Source organism: Diceros bicornis, chromosome 4 (genome assembly GCF_020826845.1).
Source record: "Diceros bicornis minor isolate mBicDic1 chromosome 4, mDicBic1.mat.cur, whole genome shotgun sequence".
Taxonomy (NCBI): Eukaryota; Metazoa; Chordata; class Mammalia; order Perissodactyla; family Rhinocerotidae; genus Diceros; species Diceros bicornis.
Window position 1 is genome coordinate 54,613,415 of NC_080743.1, and position 19,695 is coordinate 54,633,109.

General features: G+C 36.3%; 1 protein-coding gene across 1 annotated transcript in view; it reads left to right on the top strand.

The window, feature by feature from the left end:
* The window catches only part of VPS45 (vacuolar protein sorting 45 homolog), a 59,945-nt gene that overhangs the window by 29,135 nt on the left and 11,115 nt on the right, over positions 1 to 19,695 (top strand). The window contains exon 14 of the mRNA XM_058539022.1: positions 6,848 to 6,979. Within this exon, the coding sequence (XP_058395005.1) occupies positions 6,848 to 6,979 (132 nt within the window). The remainder of the gene's footprint in view (positions 1 to 6,847; positions 6,980 to 19,695) is intronic.

A 19,695-nucleotide genomic window follows, 5' to 3' on the forward strand; every position in this document is an offset into this window, starting at 1 on the left:
TGTTGAATTAGCGGTTAACCTGTTTGGTGGTACAGCTATATCCACAAATTGAGCTTGATCTTTCTCCTGCAGATGGGACTCCCACATATCCTATTTATCAGGCTAATTTTTTTCTCACTCCAGAATTGCTTCTTGTCCCTAATAAAAACAAGCAACTTAAATATTTGGTTAGAAAATGAAGCTATCTGGTCATGCATTCCAGAATCAGTCCATTCAAAAAGAAAGTACTTTTTCACATTTACGCAAACTGAGTAGCATCTTGTTGCAGAAGCTTATTTTTGTTTCTATAAAAGCAGCAGTGCTTTCTCATTGGCCATTTTTCCAACAGTAAATGCTCATAAGATCTTTACCATCTGTAAGTATATTCAAAAATTTGAGTTTTAGCCGTAGTTACACTGGTCAACAAAGTAGATAAAAATATTGCCTCTTAAAAGTTTAAGTTTTTCTGCTTTGCTTATCTACGTATAGAAGTAATGATTTCCAGAAATACTGTATGTGAAAGTTTTTTTGTTTATTTTTCTAATAAAATAAGATGTAACTTGGTTGGGTTCTCAAAATGTCTTTGTATATCTATATACAGCATGAACTGGCTGCTGTTTTCTAATGTTTGCTGTCTGCATTAATTAATGCTTTTGGTTGCTATGGTGAATTACAGAGCACAGGAAGATGTGTACAAAGAATTGAACTTGTGTATTCCACTAAACTTCAACAATCATATAAAAATGATTTGCTTTGTATTTTACTGTTGGCATCATCGGAACACCTAGTTTTAAGATCCACTGGGGAAAGGAATGAAAAGGAAAAATGTCAGGGATTTTTTTAAAAAGTTTTTCGTCGAGGGGCCGGCCCGGTGGCGCAAGCGGTTAAGTGCGCGCGCTCCGCTGCGGCGGCCCGGGGTTCGCTGGTTCGGATCCCGGGCGCGCACCGACGCACTGCTTGGTAGGCCATGCTGTGGCGGCGTCCCATATAAAGTGGAGGAAGATGGGCACCGATGTTAGCCCAGGGCCGTCTTCCTCAGCAAAAAAAAAAAAAAAAAGAGGAGGATTGGCGGATGTTAGCGCAGGGCTGATCTCCTCACAAAAAAAAAAAAAAAAAAAAGTTTTTCGTCGAGGTTCCTCCTTAAACCAGCTTGAATAAGTAGTAGGAGGCTCAGGAAAACATTTATTAATGTTTTCCTAAACAAATGTGACATAGTCATCTTTGCTACGTACACAGTTGAGTTAGGCTCTAAGAGCCTATCCCTATATCTAGGTTTTGTCCTTACGTTAATAAAACCTACACCCACAGTTACCATTCATGACATTTTCTTCCCTCTCTAGTAATACGAAAATACTCTGGCACCCTGAAATTATCAGACTAAAGGATAGCATTCTCTGGTTGTGCTAGAAACTCACTTGAGTTTATTCCTTCCCAGTTCTTGCCTTTCTTTTCCATAAGAGACAGATATACTCTAGAGGCAGGTAATGGGCAGAGGGCAGCTATGGAGAAGCAACATCATTTTCCAAGATGATCCTCATTAGACTGCTTAGCTGCTTTTTAAATTGATTTATCAGATCAGGAGCTCAAAACAAAAGTCTTACTGTCTGGTTCCTCTCATCCGTCTCTATACCCCTGTAATGGAGAAACCTCCCTCCCTTCTTCTTAATGAAATAATCTGCAATTCATGATTATTCACTCAAGATAAACTGTATAATGGATCTCAGGCTAGAGTTGTCCCTCAACATAAAGAGCATTGCATGTGGAATCCTACTGTAAAAAATAGTCATTTTCTGGGAAAAACTCATTTCAGTGTGAGGATTTTATTATTTCTGAATACTGTAACTGCCTTTTTTTTTTCCCCCCGTTTTCCACCTAGGCTGACCCCCAGATAGTTACAGCAAGACCAAACTATTGGTAGAGCGTCCTCTATCTCCTTGTTGGCACATTCTTATAACATTGGATTTTTTTCCCCACAGAATCTTTTAATGAGTATTAAACCAGTTGTGACTGCACTTGAGAAGCCATTATTATCTCAGATCATTGGTACTTCTAGAGCCAATATAGTGGGAAGAATTAAAATTTTACATCCTTAGAAATTTAGTGTTAAAATGAAATTGTGTATGTCCATGAGGGTAATACTATGGCAAAAGTTACAAGGACTCATGTCCATTTTTAAAATGACAGCCAACTGTAGCTTATTTGATCCTCTTTCTTGTGAAATATATCGTTAAAGATCCTGACAAGAACTGAACTTGAGTTTTAGCTGTTCCTATTCCCCTTCCCCTTCTATAGAAATGTTAGTAAGAATTGAAACAACACATACAAGTTGGAAAAAAAGAAGAGAACCTGTATTTTGCCTGAGTATTCAGTCCCCGAATAATTGAGAGTTCATTATACTTGGTAGAAAAACATCACTGTCATTATCATACAGCTCTTCCTAAGCAAATGACCTTTCTCAGCGACAAGAAGCTGGCCAGTAACTGGAAGTGAGGACTTGAAGGAAAAAACCTAGATAGTGTGGAAGATTTTAGTGATTCATGGACAGTGGTAATGCTTTCCTATAAGTTTGTAAAGAACCTCTTGCCCGCAGCCTAAAGCACCAGATTAACATTGGATTAATAACTTAGCCTTAAGACTCATGTCTACTTCTTTGTGCTACTAGAGGAAATCACACAAATTATGGATTAGTGCCACTAATTCATAGAATTAGTTGAATTGTTAGAATTGTTAGAAACAAATTCATTGTTTCTAACCTCACTTGGGCCTTTAGGGATACTCATCAAACTTTTATGTATCCTTAGTTATATCTTTGTCTCAATGTCCACATCAGTTTTGAATGTTTCCATTCTCTCCATATCACCTAACCCACCCCAGCCCATGCCAGTGTTTCCTACTTCACAGAGAAAAAAATCGAGTCTGTCAGACATTAACTCCCTCAATGTCTAGCCTCTATATTTATAAACTTATTTACATATACCTACCTTTAGCTCCTTCCTCCATTCTAAAGGAAATACATCCTTTTTTCCTATTTAGAACTAATCTCTCTGCCAACCCTCGTTTTAGACCCCTGCTATCTCTTCTGAAGCCTTTCTGCCGATTATTTGCTCTTTGCTGTATTTTCAGCTTCTCCTCCTCTAACTACCTTCCCACAGGCTATAAGCATACTCAAGTTTCTACTATTAAACAAGTAATAAATTTAAAGCCCTTGAGCCTGGGTTCTCCTCTAACCTATCTCCTTCCCTTCACAGTTAAGCTTCTTGGATAAAGTCACTGTCTTCATTTCTCACCTCTTCAATCTGTGTACCCTGGCTTCTTACTCCACTATAATACACTAAAACTTTTCTTGCAAAATCACATTGCAAGAATGCACACAGTGGTCTCTTTCAATCTTCACCTTATTTACCCTACTACTGCATTTAACACCATTAACCATTCTATTCTTCTTGAAACTCACGTGTCCCTTGGCCTCTCCCTTCTGGTTCTCCTCCTACCTTTTTGACAATTTCCTTCTCAGTTTGCTGGCTACTCTTCTTGCTTATCCTGTAGATGTTAAAGACTCCTCCAAAACTCTGTCTTTTGGTTCTCTTCTCATTCTACATGATCTCCCTCGGTAGAACTCATCTATTCCCATGGCTTTAGCTGCCACCTGTATTCAGGGAAATCATCAGGCCTAACTATCCAGATGTCTAGAGGACGTCTCCATTGGGATGTTCCACAGGCATCTCAGACACAACATGTTTTTGTTTTACTTTCAGTAAATCAGTCTTGCTTTCTTCCTTCTCAGACCTAAACCACTATACCTAGTCACCAAACCCAGAAAACTTAAAGTTATCATGGACCCTTCCTTTATCCTCAACCTCCACATTTAATCATTGACCAAATACTGAAGAGTCTACATTTTTTGTGTCTTCTATATCCAGTCTCTCCTTTCCACTTCTGGTATTTATTTAGTTCCAACTTTCATCATATCTTCCTAGAAGTCTTGCAGTAGCCTTTGTTCTCCAGCTTTTCCAACAGCAACCCCCAAATCATTCTTACACAGCTACCAAAATTATCCTTCAAAACGTAAATTTGATTATAGTAACCTGTTAAAACCCTTCAGTGATTGCCCTATGGTCTGTAAGATTCAAGGCTTTCCAAGACCTGGCTTCTGCTTACTTCTTCCTCTTTTTCTCTCACTGTGTCCCCAACTTATATGCTTCACTCCAGCTATAAAGGAGGAGTTAGGATGACCCCAAAGTTTTTGTCCTAAGCAACTGAAAAGATAGAGTGGCCATCAACTAAGATGGGGAAAGCTATATAAGGTGGAATAAGCTTGGGGGAGAAGATTAGGGATTTGAACATGTTGAATTGAGAAATATGTTAAACATCCAAGTAGAAATGTCAAGTGGGCAGATAGTTAAGTCTGGCATTTAGGAGAGAGGTCTGGGCTGGGGACAAAGATTTGGGAGTCATCAGCAGATAGATGTATTTAAAACCAAGAGACTGGGTGAGATTATCTAGGGAAGTGCTGTTCAATAGAACTTTCTACAGTGATGGAAATGTGCTATAGCTGTGCTATCTAATAAGGTAGCCACTAGCCACATGTGACTGTTGAGCACTTGAAATGTGGCTAGTTCTACTGAGGAACTAATTGACTTTTTATTTTATTTTAATTAATTTAGATGTAAATAGCCATATGTGGCTAGCGGCTACTACATTAGACAGAGCAGATCTAGGGAGTAAGTGTAGATTGAGAAGAAAGGAAAATCAATGACTGGGCTCTGGACACTCCACCATTAAGAGGTTAGGGAGATGAGGTGAGACCATCAAGGGACACTGAAAAATAGCAACTAATGAAGTAGGAAGAAAACCAAGAATGTGATGTCCTGGAAACCAAGTGAAGAAAGTGTATCAAGGAGGAGCAAGTGATCGACTTAGTCAGTTTAGAAGGACTGAAAGCCTTGATAATACATGGTGCTGACAGAATGTGGACAAATAGGCACTTTCCTGAATTGCTGGTGGAATGACATCTGTGGAGCAACTTGGCGATATCTCCCCAAATTTAAAATGCACAGTATGTCCAAGGGGCAGAACAGTTTATGTAAAAAGAGAGAGTGTGTGTGTGTGTTTAGATAGTATATATGTGTATATTTAAATAAATATGTGTGTGTGTATATATATAAAAATATATTTATATTTATAAATATATTATATATACATATATAAATATATATATACACAAACGTAGATAATATCCCTGAAAGGGTACATAGAGTTGAGTAATAGTGTTTGCCTCTAGAAAGAAACTGGGGTACAAAAGGACTGAGGTGAGAAGGAAACTTGCTTTTTTTTTTTTACAGTATACCCGTTTGTATTTTATACCACTTGCCAACGTTAACCTAGTCAAAAACAGTATATTTTAAAATAACAAAAAATGATTGTAGAATTCTAACAATATGTAACTCTTAAAGCATTGTGGTGCTAAATACATTGTTTCGAGTGGGTAGTCTTGAATGAATCTTATTTTGTCTTAAAAAGTAAATTTAGTGTTTCAGAGACATGATTTAAGTTCCAAGTTCACACAGAAGTGTCATAATTGACACTAATTGACACTAATTGACTACCTAATTAATTGCAAAGTAACCACCTCTTCATCATTGGGAACCTTTCATTGGGTATCTGCAATTCAGAGATTATCTGAACATTTTTAAATAGCCACCATACCTGATTCTGTTTCCATGAAGTCCCACAAGAACAAATACTCTCTCACTTAATTCCTTCGTGGTATTTTAGAAAGAGGCAGAGAGACAAACAGAAAGGAAGTGGTGGGGGGTTTTTCCATGATTTATTCACAGGCACGGATAGCTCTTGATGAAAGAGGTTTTTTAGTTTTGTGCTATAACCTCCAAAATGGATGCTTCTGCTTGTTGTAGTTTTAAATCAATGTCCAATAAGTGATTTAACAAAATTACCTGCCTACTGAGGTTAAGTAATTGTATCTTCTTTTGATGGCATGAGAAAAGAAAAACAAGGCAAACTTTAACAGTTTTGAAAATAATATGATCTCCTTCTTGTTGATAGCTCTTGTTGAAGGAGCTAATAAGAGGACCACTCACTTTTATGAAGACATTTTGATAAAGATTGAAACAGTAAAACTACAAAGTGCTACCCCGATGAGGCTAGTGACTGAGCTGATGTGTCAGCATGTCCAGTATCAAAACTATACCCACTGGTTTTTTGTTTATTTGTTTCCATGGTTTCTTTTTTTTGGTTTATCAAAGGATTTAGGAACAAAGATTTTAAGAAGAGGTGGAGTTCCTCCAAGCGCCATTAATTTATGTATCCCATCTCTTTTTTTACACTCAAAATACTAAATGTTTCTAGTTTCCATGTTATGGGGACAACCAGACATACCAGTGTTTTCCAAAATACTTTGAGGTCCTTGGACAGAGGCCATTGTAATGACACGGTACTAAGTATTTGACAAAGAGCTTATACTGAAAGGAGATGTATAGTACAAGCATTTATTACTGCTATATTGATATCATGTCACAGTGAAGTGCTCTGCAGCCTCTTGAATATAAAAGAATATTTCTACATTTGGTTCCAGCAAACACTATCGTGCTATTCTGAAATCCACAGCACAGAAATTATAAGACATCCGCTCATAAACAGAAAGCAAATCACTATTCAGCATTTTCTGCTCTGTTTCCTGCCAATTTCAGATAATTAAAACTTTTTTTAAACCTTTTATTCTATTCTGCTTAATTCTACTTCCTCCACCAAAAAAGAAAGATTTAGAAATCAAAACTGTATGTATAATAATAACAAATCTTTGCCTTTTTTCCTCCTTATCCTATGATATTCACTTTCTTCGTTATTGCAGACCTCAGGACATCATTGTGTTTGTAATTGGAGGAGCCACCTATGAAGAGGCTCTCACAGTGTATAACCTGAACCGTACCACTCCTGGAGTGAGGATTGTCCTGGGAGGAACCACAGTGCACAACACAAAAAGGTAAGAGAGAACATTCAGTCCTACAACTCTGTCCCCTTTCCCAAAGAATAGAGCTTAAATTCCCTGTATGTGGGAAAAGTAAGGTCAATGCTGACCAAACTGCTGTAGACCAAAATTCATCGGTTCATAGAATAACTTCAAGTTTATGTGAGATGAAGGATCTATACTCCATTAGGTTCATAAATCACTTAATTAGGTCAGAGACCTGGAGAGTAAGGACCAACCTGCACTGTTAACAATTTATGTTTCCTATGTTCAAAGAAGGAGAAATCTAATAGCCACAAACTGGTGCTTTGAAAATACCTAAACATCATGGTATTGAATTCTGTGAGTTTTTCTATTTTGTTGATTAACTACATTCATTCAATAAGTATTTAGTAAGAAGAATAGAAAGATGAATAGATAAGGATCCTACCTCAAGTAAGTCATTGTCTATTAGAAAAGATAGAATATAAAAAAATAAGAAAATAAGTGCCTGGAGAGACAGATAAAAGAGTCATGGATTCTCAGAGTGGTTAGGGGAAATTAGGAAGTATTTCATGGAGAAGATAGTGTATAAGCTGAGCCTTGAGTGGAAAATGGACATATGGAGGGAGAACACATTCTAGTCAGTTAACCACATGAAGAAGTTATGGAAAGCTATAGGAAACATACATAGAAAAAGAATAGCAAGTAGTCAACTAGCTAGAATATGTGTAATAAGTGAAAAGTTGATTGAATGCCATAATTGTGGAAGATCTTGAATTCCAGGCTGAGAAATTTCTACTTTGTTGTGTAGAAAATGAAGAATCATTGAAAGTTTTTAAGCAATAAAATTACAAGAGGGTCACAAAATTTTAGGAAGATTAATTTGGAATCTAAGAGTAGGAAAACAGAGGAGGAGGAGGAGACTAAAGAACCATGGCATGATAGTTGAATTTAATGATTGGGGACCCCAAGAGATCCACGCTGAGCCACATATTCATGGATACATTGAGAGTCATTAGAGGTGTTTGTGTACTTTTTTACTTTGTATTATTGTTTGGCTTTTTAATATAAATTTTCCCTTTTATTATGGAAGTAATATACACTTATTCTGAAATTTTTTTAATTCAGAAAATATAAAGAGGAAATGAAATCTCCTGTAATCTAACTACTGTTACATTTTGATCTTTTCAGACTTGTTTTCTAAACCTGTATAAACATGTATGTGAATGTATGGGCAGAAAGGGATCTCATTGTACATTCTGTTTTATAACCTGCATTTTGTAGTCTATGATGTAAACATCTCTTAGTGTTAAATATATAATCATTCATTCATTAAACAAATATTAATTGAATGGTAAGATTGCCTGGGTTTGAATCCTGACTTTCCCTCTTACTATTTTTGTGAACTTAGGCAAATTGCTTAACTTCTTTGTCAGTTTCCAGAGCCCACTGGCCATTTATATATTTCTTTTATGAATTGCCAGTTCATATTCTTTGCCCATTTTGAAATTGGGGTATTCCTTTTTCTTCCTAAAAATTTTTAAGAATTATATCTATTTAATTAAGGATATTGACCTTTTATCTGTTATATATTTTGCAAATCTTTTTCCTCTATTTGATGTTTTGTTTTATATTATTCATAGTGTTTTATTGTATAAAAGTTTTATTTTATTTCATTTTTTACTTGTATGTAGCCAAAGCTACCAGTGATTTTTGCCTTTGGGGTCATCCTTAGAAAGTTCTTTCCCAGCCAAGATTATGTAAATGCTAACCTCTATTTTTTCCATTATTTTTAGGACTTGTATTTAAAGGTATATCTTAATAATCTATCATAATTTTATTTTGGTGTAAACTGTGCAGTAGAGTTTCCTTTTATAACTTTTACAGAAATATTACATACACATACTTCATTATGTACAGAAAAGTATACAAATGAATAGAAGACAGCTCAATGAAATATCACAAAATGAATACATCTGTGTAACCACCACCCAGATCAAATAACAGAATGTTAACAGCACCTCCAGAAGCCTCTCATGCCTCATATGCCCTCCTTGTCACAACTCCCCACAAAGTAATCACTATTATGACTTCTCTTACCATAGATTAGTTTTTCTGTCCTTAAAAGATACTTGTTGAATGAATGAAGAAACAGAGCTTAAAATTAATCTATTTCTACCTTTCTCACAAATAATACAAGGATCTTTGAATGATCCTTAGAAGGATCTCTAATCATCTTCCTCCCAACTTACAAGCCATCATTGTCTAGCATTTTGGTTCCACTTTGTTTTTATAATCCTCAAATTAATCATTATTATTATTTTCAATATAGTCGATATTTGTTTAGATTTACCCACATATTTGCCCTTTTTCCCCTCCCTTTCATCCTGGCTTTTCTTTCTGATCCAATTTTATTCTTACTAAAGAACATTCTTGAGTAGTTCTTTCAGCCACTGGTCAGCTTTCTTTCATCCTGGCCCTTTTTTCTGATCCAATTTTCTTCTTAGGAAAGAACATCCTTTAGTAGTTTTTCAGCTACTGGTCAGCTGATGTTTTTGTCTAAAAATATCTTAGTTTAGCTAAGTTTAGAATTTTAGGTTGATAGTTGTTTCTCAGCACTTAAAAGTCAGAATACAATGGAATACTATTTTCAGTTGTTGCTATTAGGAAGTTTACTCTCAATATAATTGGTTTTCATTTGTAGGCAATATTTTCTTCTCTGATTCTTTTAAGATTATTTTTTTGTCTTTGGTGTGCTTGTTTCAGTATTATGTATCTAAATGTGGATTTATTTTTATTTATTCTACTTGGTATTAAAATTCATGTTTGGCATAATTTCTGGAAATTTTCCAGTCATTGAATATTGCCTCTTTTCCATTTCCTCTGTTCTCTCCTTCTGAGAACATATACTCCTATGAGGTATATGTTAGGCTTTCATTTATTCTTGTTTCTTAACCTCTCATTTATATTATCTGGTATCTCTTTATGCTGCCTTATGTGTAATTTTTTCAGATCAGTATTCCAGTTCAATAATTTCCTCCTCAGCTATGTCTAATCTGTGTTTAATTTGTCCATTCAGTTTTTAATTTCAATGATTATATTTTTATGCCTATAAGTTCTATTTGCTTCTTTTTCAAATTTGCTGGATGTTTTTGTTAATATCTTCTTTCCTCGTGTTTTCAAATCCTTCATTTTTCTTTAAGCACATTAATTCTATTAATGTACTATGAAGTGCTTGAAGGTCTAATTCTGCTGTTGGGTCTGCTGACGTTAGCTCATGATGAATCATTTCTACATGTGTTCTGTAATTTTGGATTATGAGTTATATTAAACAAAGTTTTATCTATGGGACTCATGAAGGGCCTACATTGAAAATGTATCTTTTTTGCATAGTTTTTTTTTTGTGTGTGAGGAAGGTCGGCCCTGAGCTAACATCTGCCAATCCTCCTCTTTTTGCTGAGGAAGACCGGCCCTGGGCTAACATCCGTGCCCATCTTCCTCCACTTTATATGGGATGCCGCCACAGCACGGCTTGACAAGCAGTGCGTCAGTGCGCGCCCGGGATCCGAACCCCGTGCTGCCGTACCGGAGCGTGCACTTAACCGCTTGCACCACCGGGCCGGGCCCCAAGATAGTGGAAATTTTATTTCAGAGACCACTTATTTTAAAGGCTTAAGTAAGTGAAAACAACATAGTTTCAGCTTTTAGTGGAAAGGCTCAATTTTCACGATGGATGTGGGCTCCCTTGTGTATTGCTAGTGTATTAAGTTCACAACTCTTACTCCTCGATTCTTGGTAAGTGGAAAGGTTGATACTTTTTAAAAATCGGTTTTATACCTGGATATAGTAGAGCTGCTGTGAGCTAGCAATAAAAACCTTCATATGGGGGAGCAAAAGGTGAGTAATTTGTTTCTGTGAATTGTTAGGGTTTAATTTTTGTAAGGAGTTTATTTATGCAATTTCCTATGTGATACATGGGTTATTTCTTAAGGAAAAGTCCAAAGGAATAAGTGGCAAAGACACAGCCTTGACCTCAAGAGCTCTACAGCACAGAAGTATTATTTTGAGAGACTATGGTGATCAGGAACACGGTATACTTTTAGATGTGCCATGATGAGTGCCCTCCTTTTATACTGGGGATCATGTAAAATATGGTATTTGGATTAGTGAGTGTCCCAATAAACAGGAAAGAAATCATATCTTGTAGCTGGGAGTGAGATGTGCTGATATAGAAGCTACTATCCTTCCAGAGTGAGAAATGCCTGGTGCAGGATATATCTGGGATACAGCTCACTTGATTTCCCCGATCTCTTGAATAAAATCTGAGATCACTACAGATTTATTCTGTAGTCAGATCGCAGCACCACCACTTACTAGTTTATGATTTGGAGCAAGATACTTAATGTAATAGGTAGATAGGTCAAAATTGGTCTCCTGTATCCTAGAAAATTATGTGTACCCTTACCTCTTATGTAGCAATTTTAACACCTTCATCCTGGGATACCTTCTACTTCTAAAATACATCGAAATTGCCTGTACTATGAATTGAAACAAAATCTTAGTTGTAGACAAAACCAAAAAATAAAGAATAGAAAGCAATTCTTTCCTTCCCTCCCTGGTATATTTCCAGAAATGAATGTAATTTTTGGTGAGAGAATAGCGCGTGTGTATAAGTAAGTTTCATCTTAAGCCAGAAGGTACCTGAAGATATAAGTCCCTTAGATTTTAAAAGGAAATATGCATTAGCTGAATCTGAGATTCAACTTGCCATTCGAAGTTATAATTTAAGCTGCTCTTTTTTAAGTATCTTATTTCTTTAAAACAGTTCTTTTGTGACAATATTTTTCAGTGATTCAAGCACTGGTCACAATGAAGCAGAGTTCTACAGGCCTTCTGTAGTTATATGATTTGTTTCTATAGCGCCTGCTCTGATCGGATGCAGTTGTGGTATCTTTGTTTAGATTAAACACTATTTAAAATAGAAGGCATGTTTTTGCTGCTAAGACACCACAGAACTTTGCAGAAGCTAATTATCTCCTTAGCAACATTCTTAATAAAATTGTCTTCTGAATAAAGAGAGGCAGTCAATATTTTCTTCTCTCCATAGCCATATGAAGTTTACTATGAATTTAGTATTGCTTTCTCTTCTCCATTTGTTCATAATGAAATACAGAGAAATAAAAGATAGTAACCGATCACATGGACCTCTTTAAAGGCATAACTTTCATGCTTTTTGAAGGCAGAGAACCTGCCTTGAAAAAGGATCTGGGTAGTGGATTCAGACCTGGACATATGCAAGTGCCTGCCCTAAGCAGTTAGTCCATTACGTCTCTGGTGTCCATGCAGGTTTGCAATGTGCAGACTGTTGTCTCCTGTCTCCATATTTGCCCTTCTTGTGGAATTACTTCCCCACCTTACTACTTTCCTCTTTGTTTGTCTCATTAGTCATATCAGCCTAATATATCCTCAACTGGGGGGAATAAGTCAAATTTCAACTTCCAAGAATTATATATAATAGGAGTTGTTCTATAGCACTACAAATATTTTCACCAACATCTGTGTGGAACACTCAGAAGTCATATCGCCCTAGGTATGAGTTCTGGAATAGATAAATAAATATTTATTGAACAAAGTCAATCGTTCATTCACTCATTCAGCAAATATTTACGGAGCATTGGGATACCTCCATGAATAAAACAAAGATCCCAACCCTCATGAAGCTTACATTTTAATGCAGAGGGAGACAGAAATAAACAATAAACTTAATAAATAAGTAAATCAGAAGGTGATAAATGCTATGGGGGAAAAAAGCAGAGCAGGGTAAAGGGAAAGCAGCAGTACATGGGGCAGCAGGGGTAAATCACACTACTCAGTATGATGTCAGGAAAGGCCTCATTAAGAGGAGATTTGAGCAAAGACTTGCAGGAGGTGAAGGCTTGAGCCAAACAGACGAGGAGAAGAGCATCCCAGGCACAGAAAGAGCTGTGTCCTAAGGCAGATCACGCAATGTGTCCAAGGAGACTAGAGAGTCTGGGGTGGAGTGAGCAAGAGGAAAATGCAGTCAGAGAGGTATCTGGGGCCTGATGGTAGAGGACCTAGACTGTTGGAGGACTGGTTTTCACTGTGAGTTAGAGAGCTTTGTAGGGTTTGGGGGTTTTTTAACAGCTGTAACGTACCATACAATTCACCCCTCTAAAGTATACGAAACAGTGGTTTTTAGTATATTTACAGATATGTGCAACCATAACCACAGTCAATTTTAGAACATTTTCATCACCTCAGAGAGATTCCTCCTCCCCCTTAGCCCTAAACAACCACTCGTCTACTTTCTGTCTCTATAGATTTCCCTGTTCTGGACGTTTCATATAAATGGAATCATATAATGTATAGTCTTGTGTGAGTGGCTTCCTTTACATAGTATGTTTTCAAGGTTCATCCATGTTGTAGCCTATATCAATACTTCATTATTTTTTACAGCTGAATGGTATTTTCATTGTATGCATATACCATATTTTTTTAATCCATTTGTCAGTGATGGACATTTGAGTTGTTTCCACCCGTGGCTGTTATGAATAATGCTGCTATAAACATTTGTGTACAACTTTTTGTGTATATTGTAGAGTTTTGAGCAGAACCATGACATGTGACATACTTTAGCAGGATCACCCTGGCTATCAAAGCTAATATGAATTAGGAGAAGTATTATTTCTCTTAAATGTTCAAAATGGACTGAGCCATTATTCTAGTTGTGTTTCTGAAGCACATGATCCTGCTTTGCAAATAAATGAGCATCTTGGTTTGGGTTTTGAGCTGGCTTGCCTTATCCCTTCACAAGTCAATCAATATTGCAGAGTTCTAGTCCCTGCTGGCAGCAATTGACACTTTAAGTTAGCTATGAGCTGAGAGGCCAAGAACCAGATCCCTATGGATGGAATTGTTCTCCCAATGGAAGAAATCTCTCTGTCTTCTCGGAATTCAGGATACAAGTGGAGGAGAAAAGAGAGGCGAGGTGAATGTATTAGCCAGTGAGGCTGCCATTGCCTGAGTCCCACCTGAACTGTAGGTAAAGAGAGCATTTTAGTCACCCGTGCCATCAGTTCAGTACTTCTTGAGCCTTTCAACAAGGAGGAGGAGGTATCCTGCTGGAAGATTACCCCAGATCAATAATCCGCTTAATGTCAGATGCCCTTTCAAGCCCAAAATAATGACTACATATAGTAGGTTCTCTGTAATACTACTGGATTCAGTTAAAGCCTCATTAGCTGTAAGCCTGCACAATAATTAATGGTCCCATTTTTCAATTCTTTTCTCTCTAACTGGCAAAGATAGATGAAGAAAAATAGGCTTCTCCCCACCCCAAGTAATTCAAGCTCACTGTAATAAAAGAAATTAAATTTAAAAGTAAAAATCATTCATGATACCACAACTCAGCTAACCACTATTAATATTTTGGTATATTTCCTCGTAATGTTTTTTTTCTTTACCTAATGGTTTTTGAGTTTTGTTTGTTTTATGTTTTGTTTTTGACATAATTAAGATCACATTGTCTATACAGTTTTGTACTTGTTTTTCTTACTTTTAATTATATTGAGAACATTTTCCCTGTAATTAAAAATTATTTAAAATAATCTTAATGGCTATATAATTTCAGTCTTAAGGATGTGTCTTTATTTAACCATTACCATTGGACATTTAGATTGTTTACAATTTTTTGTTTGATATAAATAATGCTGCAATAAACACCTTGTATATTGATAAACCCTTGTCCCATCTCTGGTTATTTCCTTAAGATAAATGTGCAGTGAGACAGTCTCAAATATTGCTAGTAGAAGTGTAAATTGGTATAATTTTTCTGGAAAACAATTTGACATTATATATTCAAAGGTGTGGTGTTGACTTCGTGGCTCTTGTTATTGTTGAGGTTTTGTTAGTTTCTTGATTTTTTTTTTTCTTGTGAGGAAGATTAGCCCTGAGCTAACATCCAATACCAATCCTCCTCATTTTGCTGAGGAAGATTGGCCGTGGGCTAACATCTGTGCCCATCTTCCTCTACTTTATATGGGACACCACCACAACACGCCTTGACAAGCGGTGTGTCAGTGCACGCCTGGGATCCAAACCTGTGAACCCCCTGGGCCACCGAAGTGGAGCGCACACACTTAACTGCTACGCCACCAGGCCAGCCCACGTTTCTTGATTTTTAGGAAGCCTTGGCTCAGGTGATAGAAATGTTCTATATCTTGATTGAGGAAATGATTACACGACTGTATGCATTTGTCAAAATCATCAAATGAGACCTTTAAAATTGGTAAATTTTATTGTCTATGAATTATATCTCAATAAAAAACAAATTTTTAAACACAAAATACTATAGTATGAAACTAACACTTTTCCTTGATATAGTCAGGAAGATAAAAAGACAATTTAAAAAGGAATAGTTTCCTCACTGTGTAATTCGTGTTATTTAATGCCATGCCGTAGAACCACCTGATATTAGCTGGTATTATGAGTCACATGCTTTGAGAAGCACTGATCATAGCACTTCCTAGGAGGGGGGTTATGATGATACTAAGAACTAAAATGTATTTAGCACGTACTATGTACTCAACACTGTTTTGATACTTTATCCCTGTGCTGTCCAATAAGGTAGCCAGTAGCCACATGTAGCTATTAAGCACCTGAAATGTAGCCAGTCTAATGTGAGGTGTGCTACAAGTATAAAATACATTTTGGATTTCAAAGACTTAGTATCCAAAAAAGTGTAAAACATCTCATTAATAATTTTTTAAAGTTGATAATGTTTTGGATATATAGGTTAAATCAAATATGCTATTAAAATTAATATGCTATTTTTCCCTTTTTAATGTGGTTACTAGAACATTTAAAATTACATAGCAGTTCACATTTGTAACTTGCTTTACATTTCTATTAGATAGGGCTGCTTTACCCATTCAATTTTAATTCTCATAACGACCCAATGAGGTAGATATTTTTGTTATTATCAATAACCTCATTTTTCAGATGAGGAAATTGAGGTTTGGAGAAGTTAAGTAGCTATCCAAAGTCCTAGAGCTAATAAGTGGCAAAGCTGGAATTGAACTCAGAGACTCTGCTTCCAGTCTGGGGACCTAAGCGCTCAGTTGAAATAATATTTTAGGAAGATTTATCTAGCTAAGATTTTTTTAAATCTCTTGCTTATAAATTTATAAGGTAGGCAAAATATGTTTTTACCAAATGGACAGTATGTGAAGCTTTCTTCCTACTAAGAAATATTGTAAACCAAAGCAGGGAAAAAATAGTACAAAAGTGAGGAATCATTTAGTTTTGTTTTAAGATTTTTGTCATCCAAAGATAATTAAGAATAAAATTTACGACAGTGTTGGTCTTTGAATAAAAATTATTAACTTGATAAACTAGTGGCAGCTGTTAGTTTCATCACTACCTGAGATGATGCCTGAGTGTTGATAATCATTCTGACAGAGTAAGTCAGTAACGTTAGTGTTGTTTATAGAGAGTACAGTTTAGGGCTTAGAAAACAGTTGGCATTTTTAATTTCTGTAAGTAAATTTGAAGCTGGGAGGGGGCTGACTTATATTATCAACAGGTACTTTATAGACTTGTGCCTAAACAAGTAACACTAGAAACTTGGACCTTCTCCTGTAACCACGAGTTGGATTGATCTCTGAATTATTTACAGAAAAATTAGGATCCTGTGACAGACTTTGCATTTCAAAGGAAGAAGAATGCAGGACACTCTTCTTCACCTATGGGTATTTCAGGATCAGTTTTGAAACTGTTGGAATCATCACCATCTTTGTAGAGATTTTAGAGGGAGTTTACTTTCCTTCTGTGACCAAAGTGGCAGACACCATTGCAAGAGCTATGATGGAGTGTGTCGCCTGTCACTGACAAGCATTTATTGAGTGCTGATTATGTGTAAGGTTCTGTGCTAAGTGCTAGAAAGATGAAGACATGTTCTATATCTTTAAGAATCTCAGTGTCCAATGGCAAAATAGGCATATAACTTAATAACTCTAATATGATGCTTTTTTAAAAAACTGAATTTAATCCAAGATTCAAATATACGTATGTCCCCTGATTACAATTTATTTGTGCACTGGAACATATATTTTTTAAATTAAAAATAGCTTTTCATTACAAAATTTAAATACAGCTAAGCAAAAAGAAGATAATAAAAATATTTACACTGCCACCATCCCACCATAGGAAATGTCAACACTTGATGTATAGCCTTTTAGACCTTTTTCTATTTGAATATATATATATATATATAGTGTGTGTGTGTGTGTGTGTGTGTGTGTGTGTGTGTGTGTGTGTGTGAGGAAGATCAGTCCTGACTAACATCCATGCCAATCCTCCTCTTTTTGTGAGGAAGACCAGCCCTGAGCTAACATCTATTGCCAATCCTCCTCCTTTTTTTTCCCCTTTTCTCCCCAAAGCCCCAGCAGATAGTTGTATGTCGTAGTTGCACATCCTTCTAGTTGCTGTATGTGGGACGCCACCTCAGCATGGCTGGACAAGCGGTGCGTCGCAGCGCACCAGGGATCCAAACCTGGGCCGCCGGTAGTGGAGCACGTGCACTTAACCGCCAAGCCCCGGGGCCGGCCCCATACATATATATTTTTAAATAAAAAGGAATATACTATTACATGTACTTTCATTGAAAATACTTATATATGTCATTTTTAATGACTGAGTAGTATTCTATTATCTGATTGTGCCACAATTTATTTAACCAATTCTCAGTTTTTGTTCACTCAACAAACACTTACTGAGCACCTACTATATTCCAGGAGCTATCTTGAGACTAGATATACAGTGGTGAACAAAACAAATATTATTTGATATTCATTGTTTATAATTTTTCACTCATAAACATCTAACGTCTAATAACATCTAATAAACATCATTTTATATACATCTTTACACACTTGCCCAGTTGTTCACTTGGAATAATAATAATTGAGCATATACTATATGCCAGACAGTGTGCTGACATCATTACATATATTATCTCATTTAATCTTCATGATCCAAGAGATAATATTATTATGGTCCCAATTTTCAAATGAAGAAACTGGAACATGGAGAAATTAAGTAATTTGCCTTAGGTCATATAGCATGGGAAGTGCAAAGCTGGAATTGAAGCTCAAATTTGTGTGATCCTAGATTCCATGCACCACTAGCAATGTTGAGATGAAATTACTGCATCAGAGAGTATAAACACTTTTAAGATGCTAATTTACTAATTTGCCAGGCGGAAAAGTTTTACCAGTTTATACCTTCACACCATGCCCGTGCCAAGACTGAGGTTAGATGCTCCTGATTCTTAAGAATAAACTTAAATTTAAAAATCATCAATTTGTATGGAGAAGGTTGGTTAAAAACCAGTTTACTTCAATTCAAATGCAGAGAAAGAAGAAAGAAGCAGATAAACAATGTGAAGCTAAAAGAAGAGACCAATAAATGAGAGAGACAGAAATAAGGACAAGAGAGTCAGAGAGTTAGATACTGTCTGGTTTCAAAGCATCCTCCAGTTCCAGACTCCAGGCCTTTATGAGGCACTGATCTCCTTCTTACCTTGGTTCAGTGGTAGACCCCCACCCCACCCATGCTGTCCAGTATACTTTTTTCTTTTACTTAAGCTAGTTTGAATGGATTTCTGTTTCTTGCAGCTAGAATGTTGCATTTTAGGGAAATGTTATCTCTTAAAAATTTATAGGATATGCCTTTTTGTGTAGTATGTAAGACCCAGTACAGTATTTGCATAGTTGTTTCAGGATTTGTTGGGTTAAATAATAAAAAGTTAAAAATGGATGGAAGAGCTGAAAAATGCTAACTCTACGTAGTGACACAAAAGTGACTCGTTTATTTCATTTCCTATATTATCTACATTTCTATGTTTTTTAGTCATCAGAAAAAATATTAAAATGTTCCACAAATTTTAAAAAGTCATCAACTTGATGCCACTGGGATTATCAAGCAGTAAAGTATCTAGTTGATTATCCTCAGCACAGCCCTGAGTTGTCATTCCTCTGCCAAAACTGTGTTATCTTCCCCAGTTAAGTGATGCATCCTTCAGGACATATGTTCTTTCACTAGGATTATCATTAGAGCCTCTGGGCTTGAATGGAACCTGTTATTTGTAAATCACCTTTTGGTACTCTTTGATCTTTTAAGAGGCAGTGTAGCATAGCAGTTAAGAGCGTGTGCTCCAGGGCCAGACTACCTTTTTTAAATCCCAGTTTTGCCGTGTGTCCACCTGAGGCAAATTATTTGACTTTTCTGTGCCTCCGTTTTCTCAACTGTAAAATGGAGGTGATAATAGCTCCTTCATATCATTGTTGTGATGACTGGATGATATTAAATATGTAAAATGCTTAGAGGAGAATCTGACACAGGGTAAACACTCAATAAATGTTACTTGCTGCTGCTGTATTATTACTATTAGATTTGGGGGAAATAAAGTAAAAAAGACTAGATATTCATCACCACCACCTCTGTCATCACCTATTCTTCCAAATCACTTGTTTTGAAAACCCTTACCTTAACATAATTCAAGAACAGAATTATATTATTATCCCCAGTAGGAATATACTGGGGCAGTGATAAAATTTACTATGGAGGTAGTCCAATTGCCAGATGACCTTTGTGGTCTGTGAGGAGAAAAAATTTAGTAGCTCGATTTCCATTTGTGCTCACTTAAAATTTCCCCTTTGAGGCCCCCA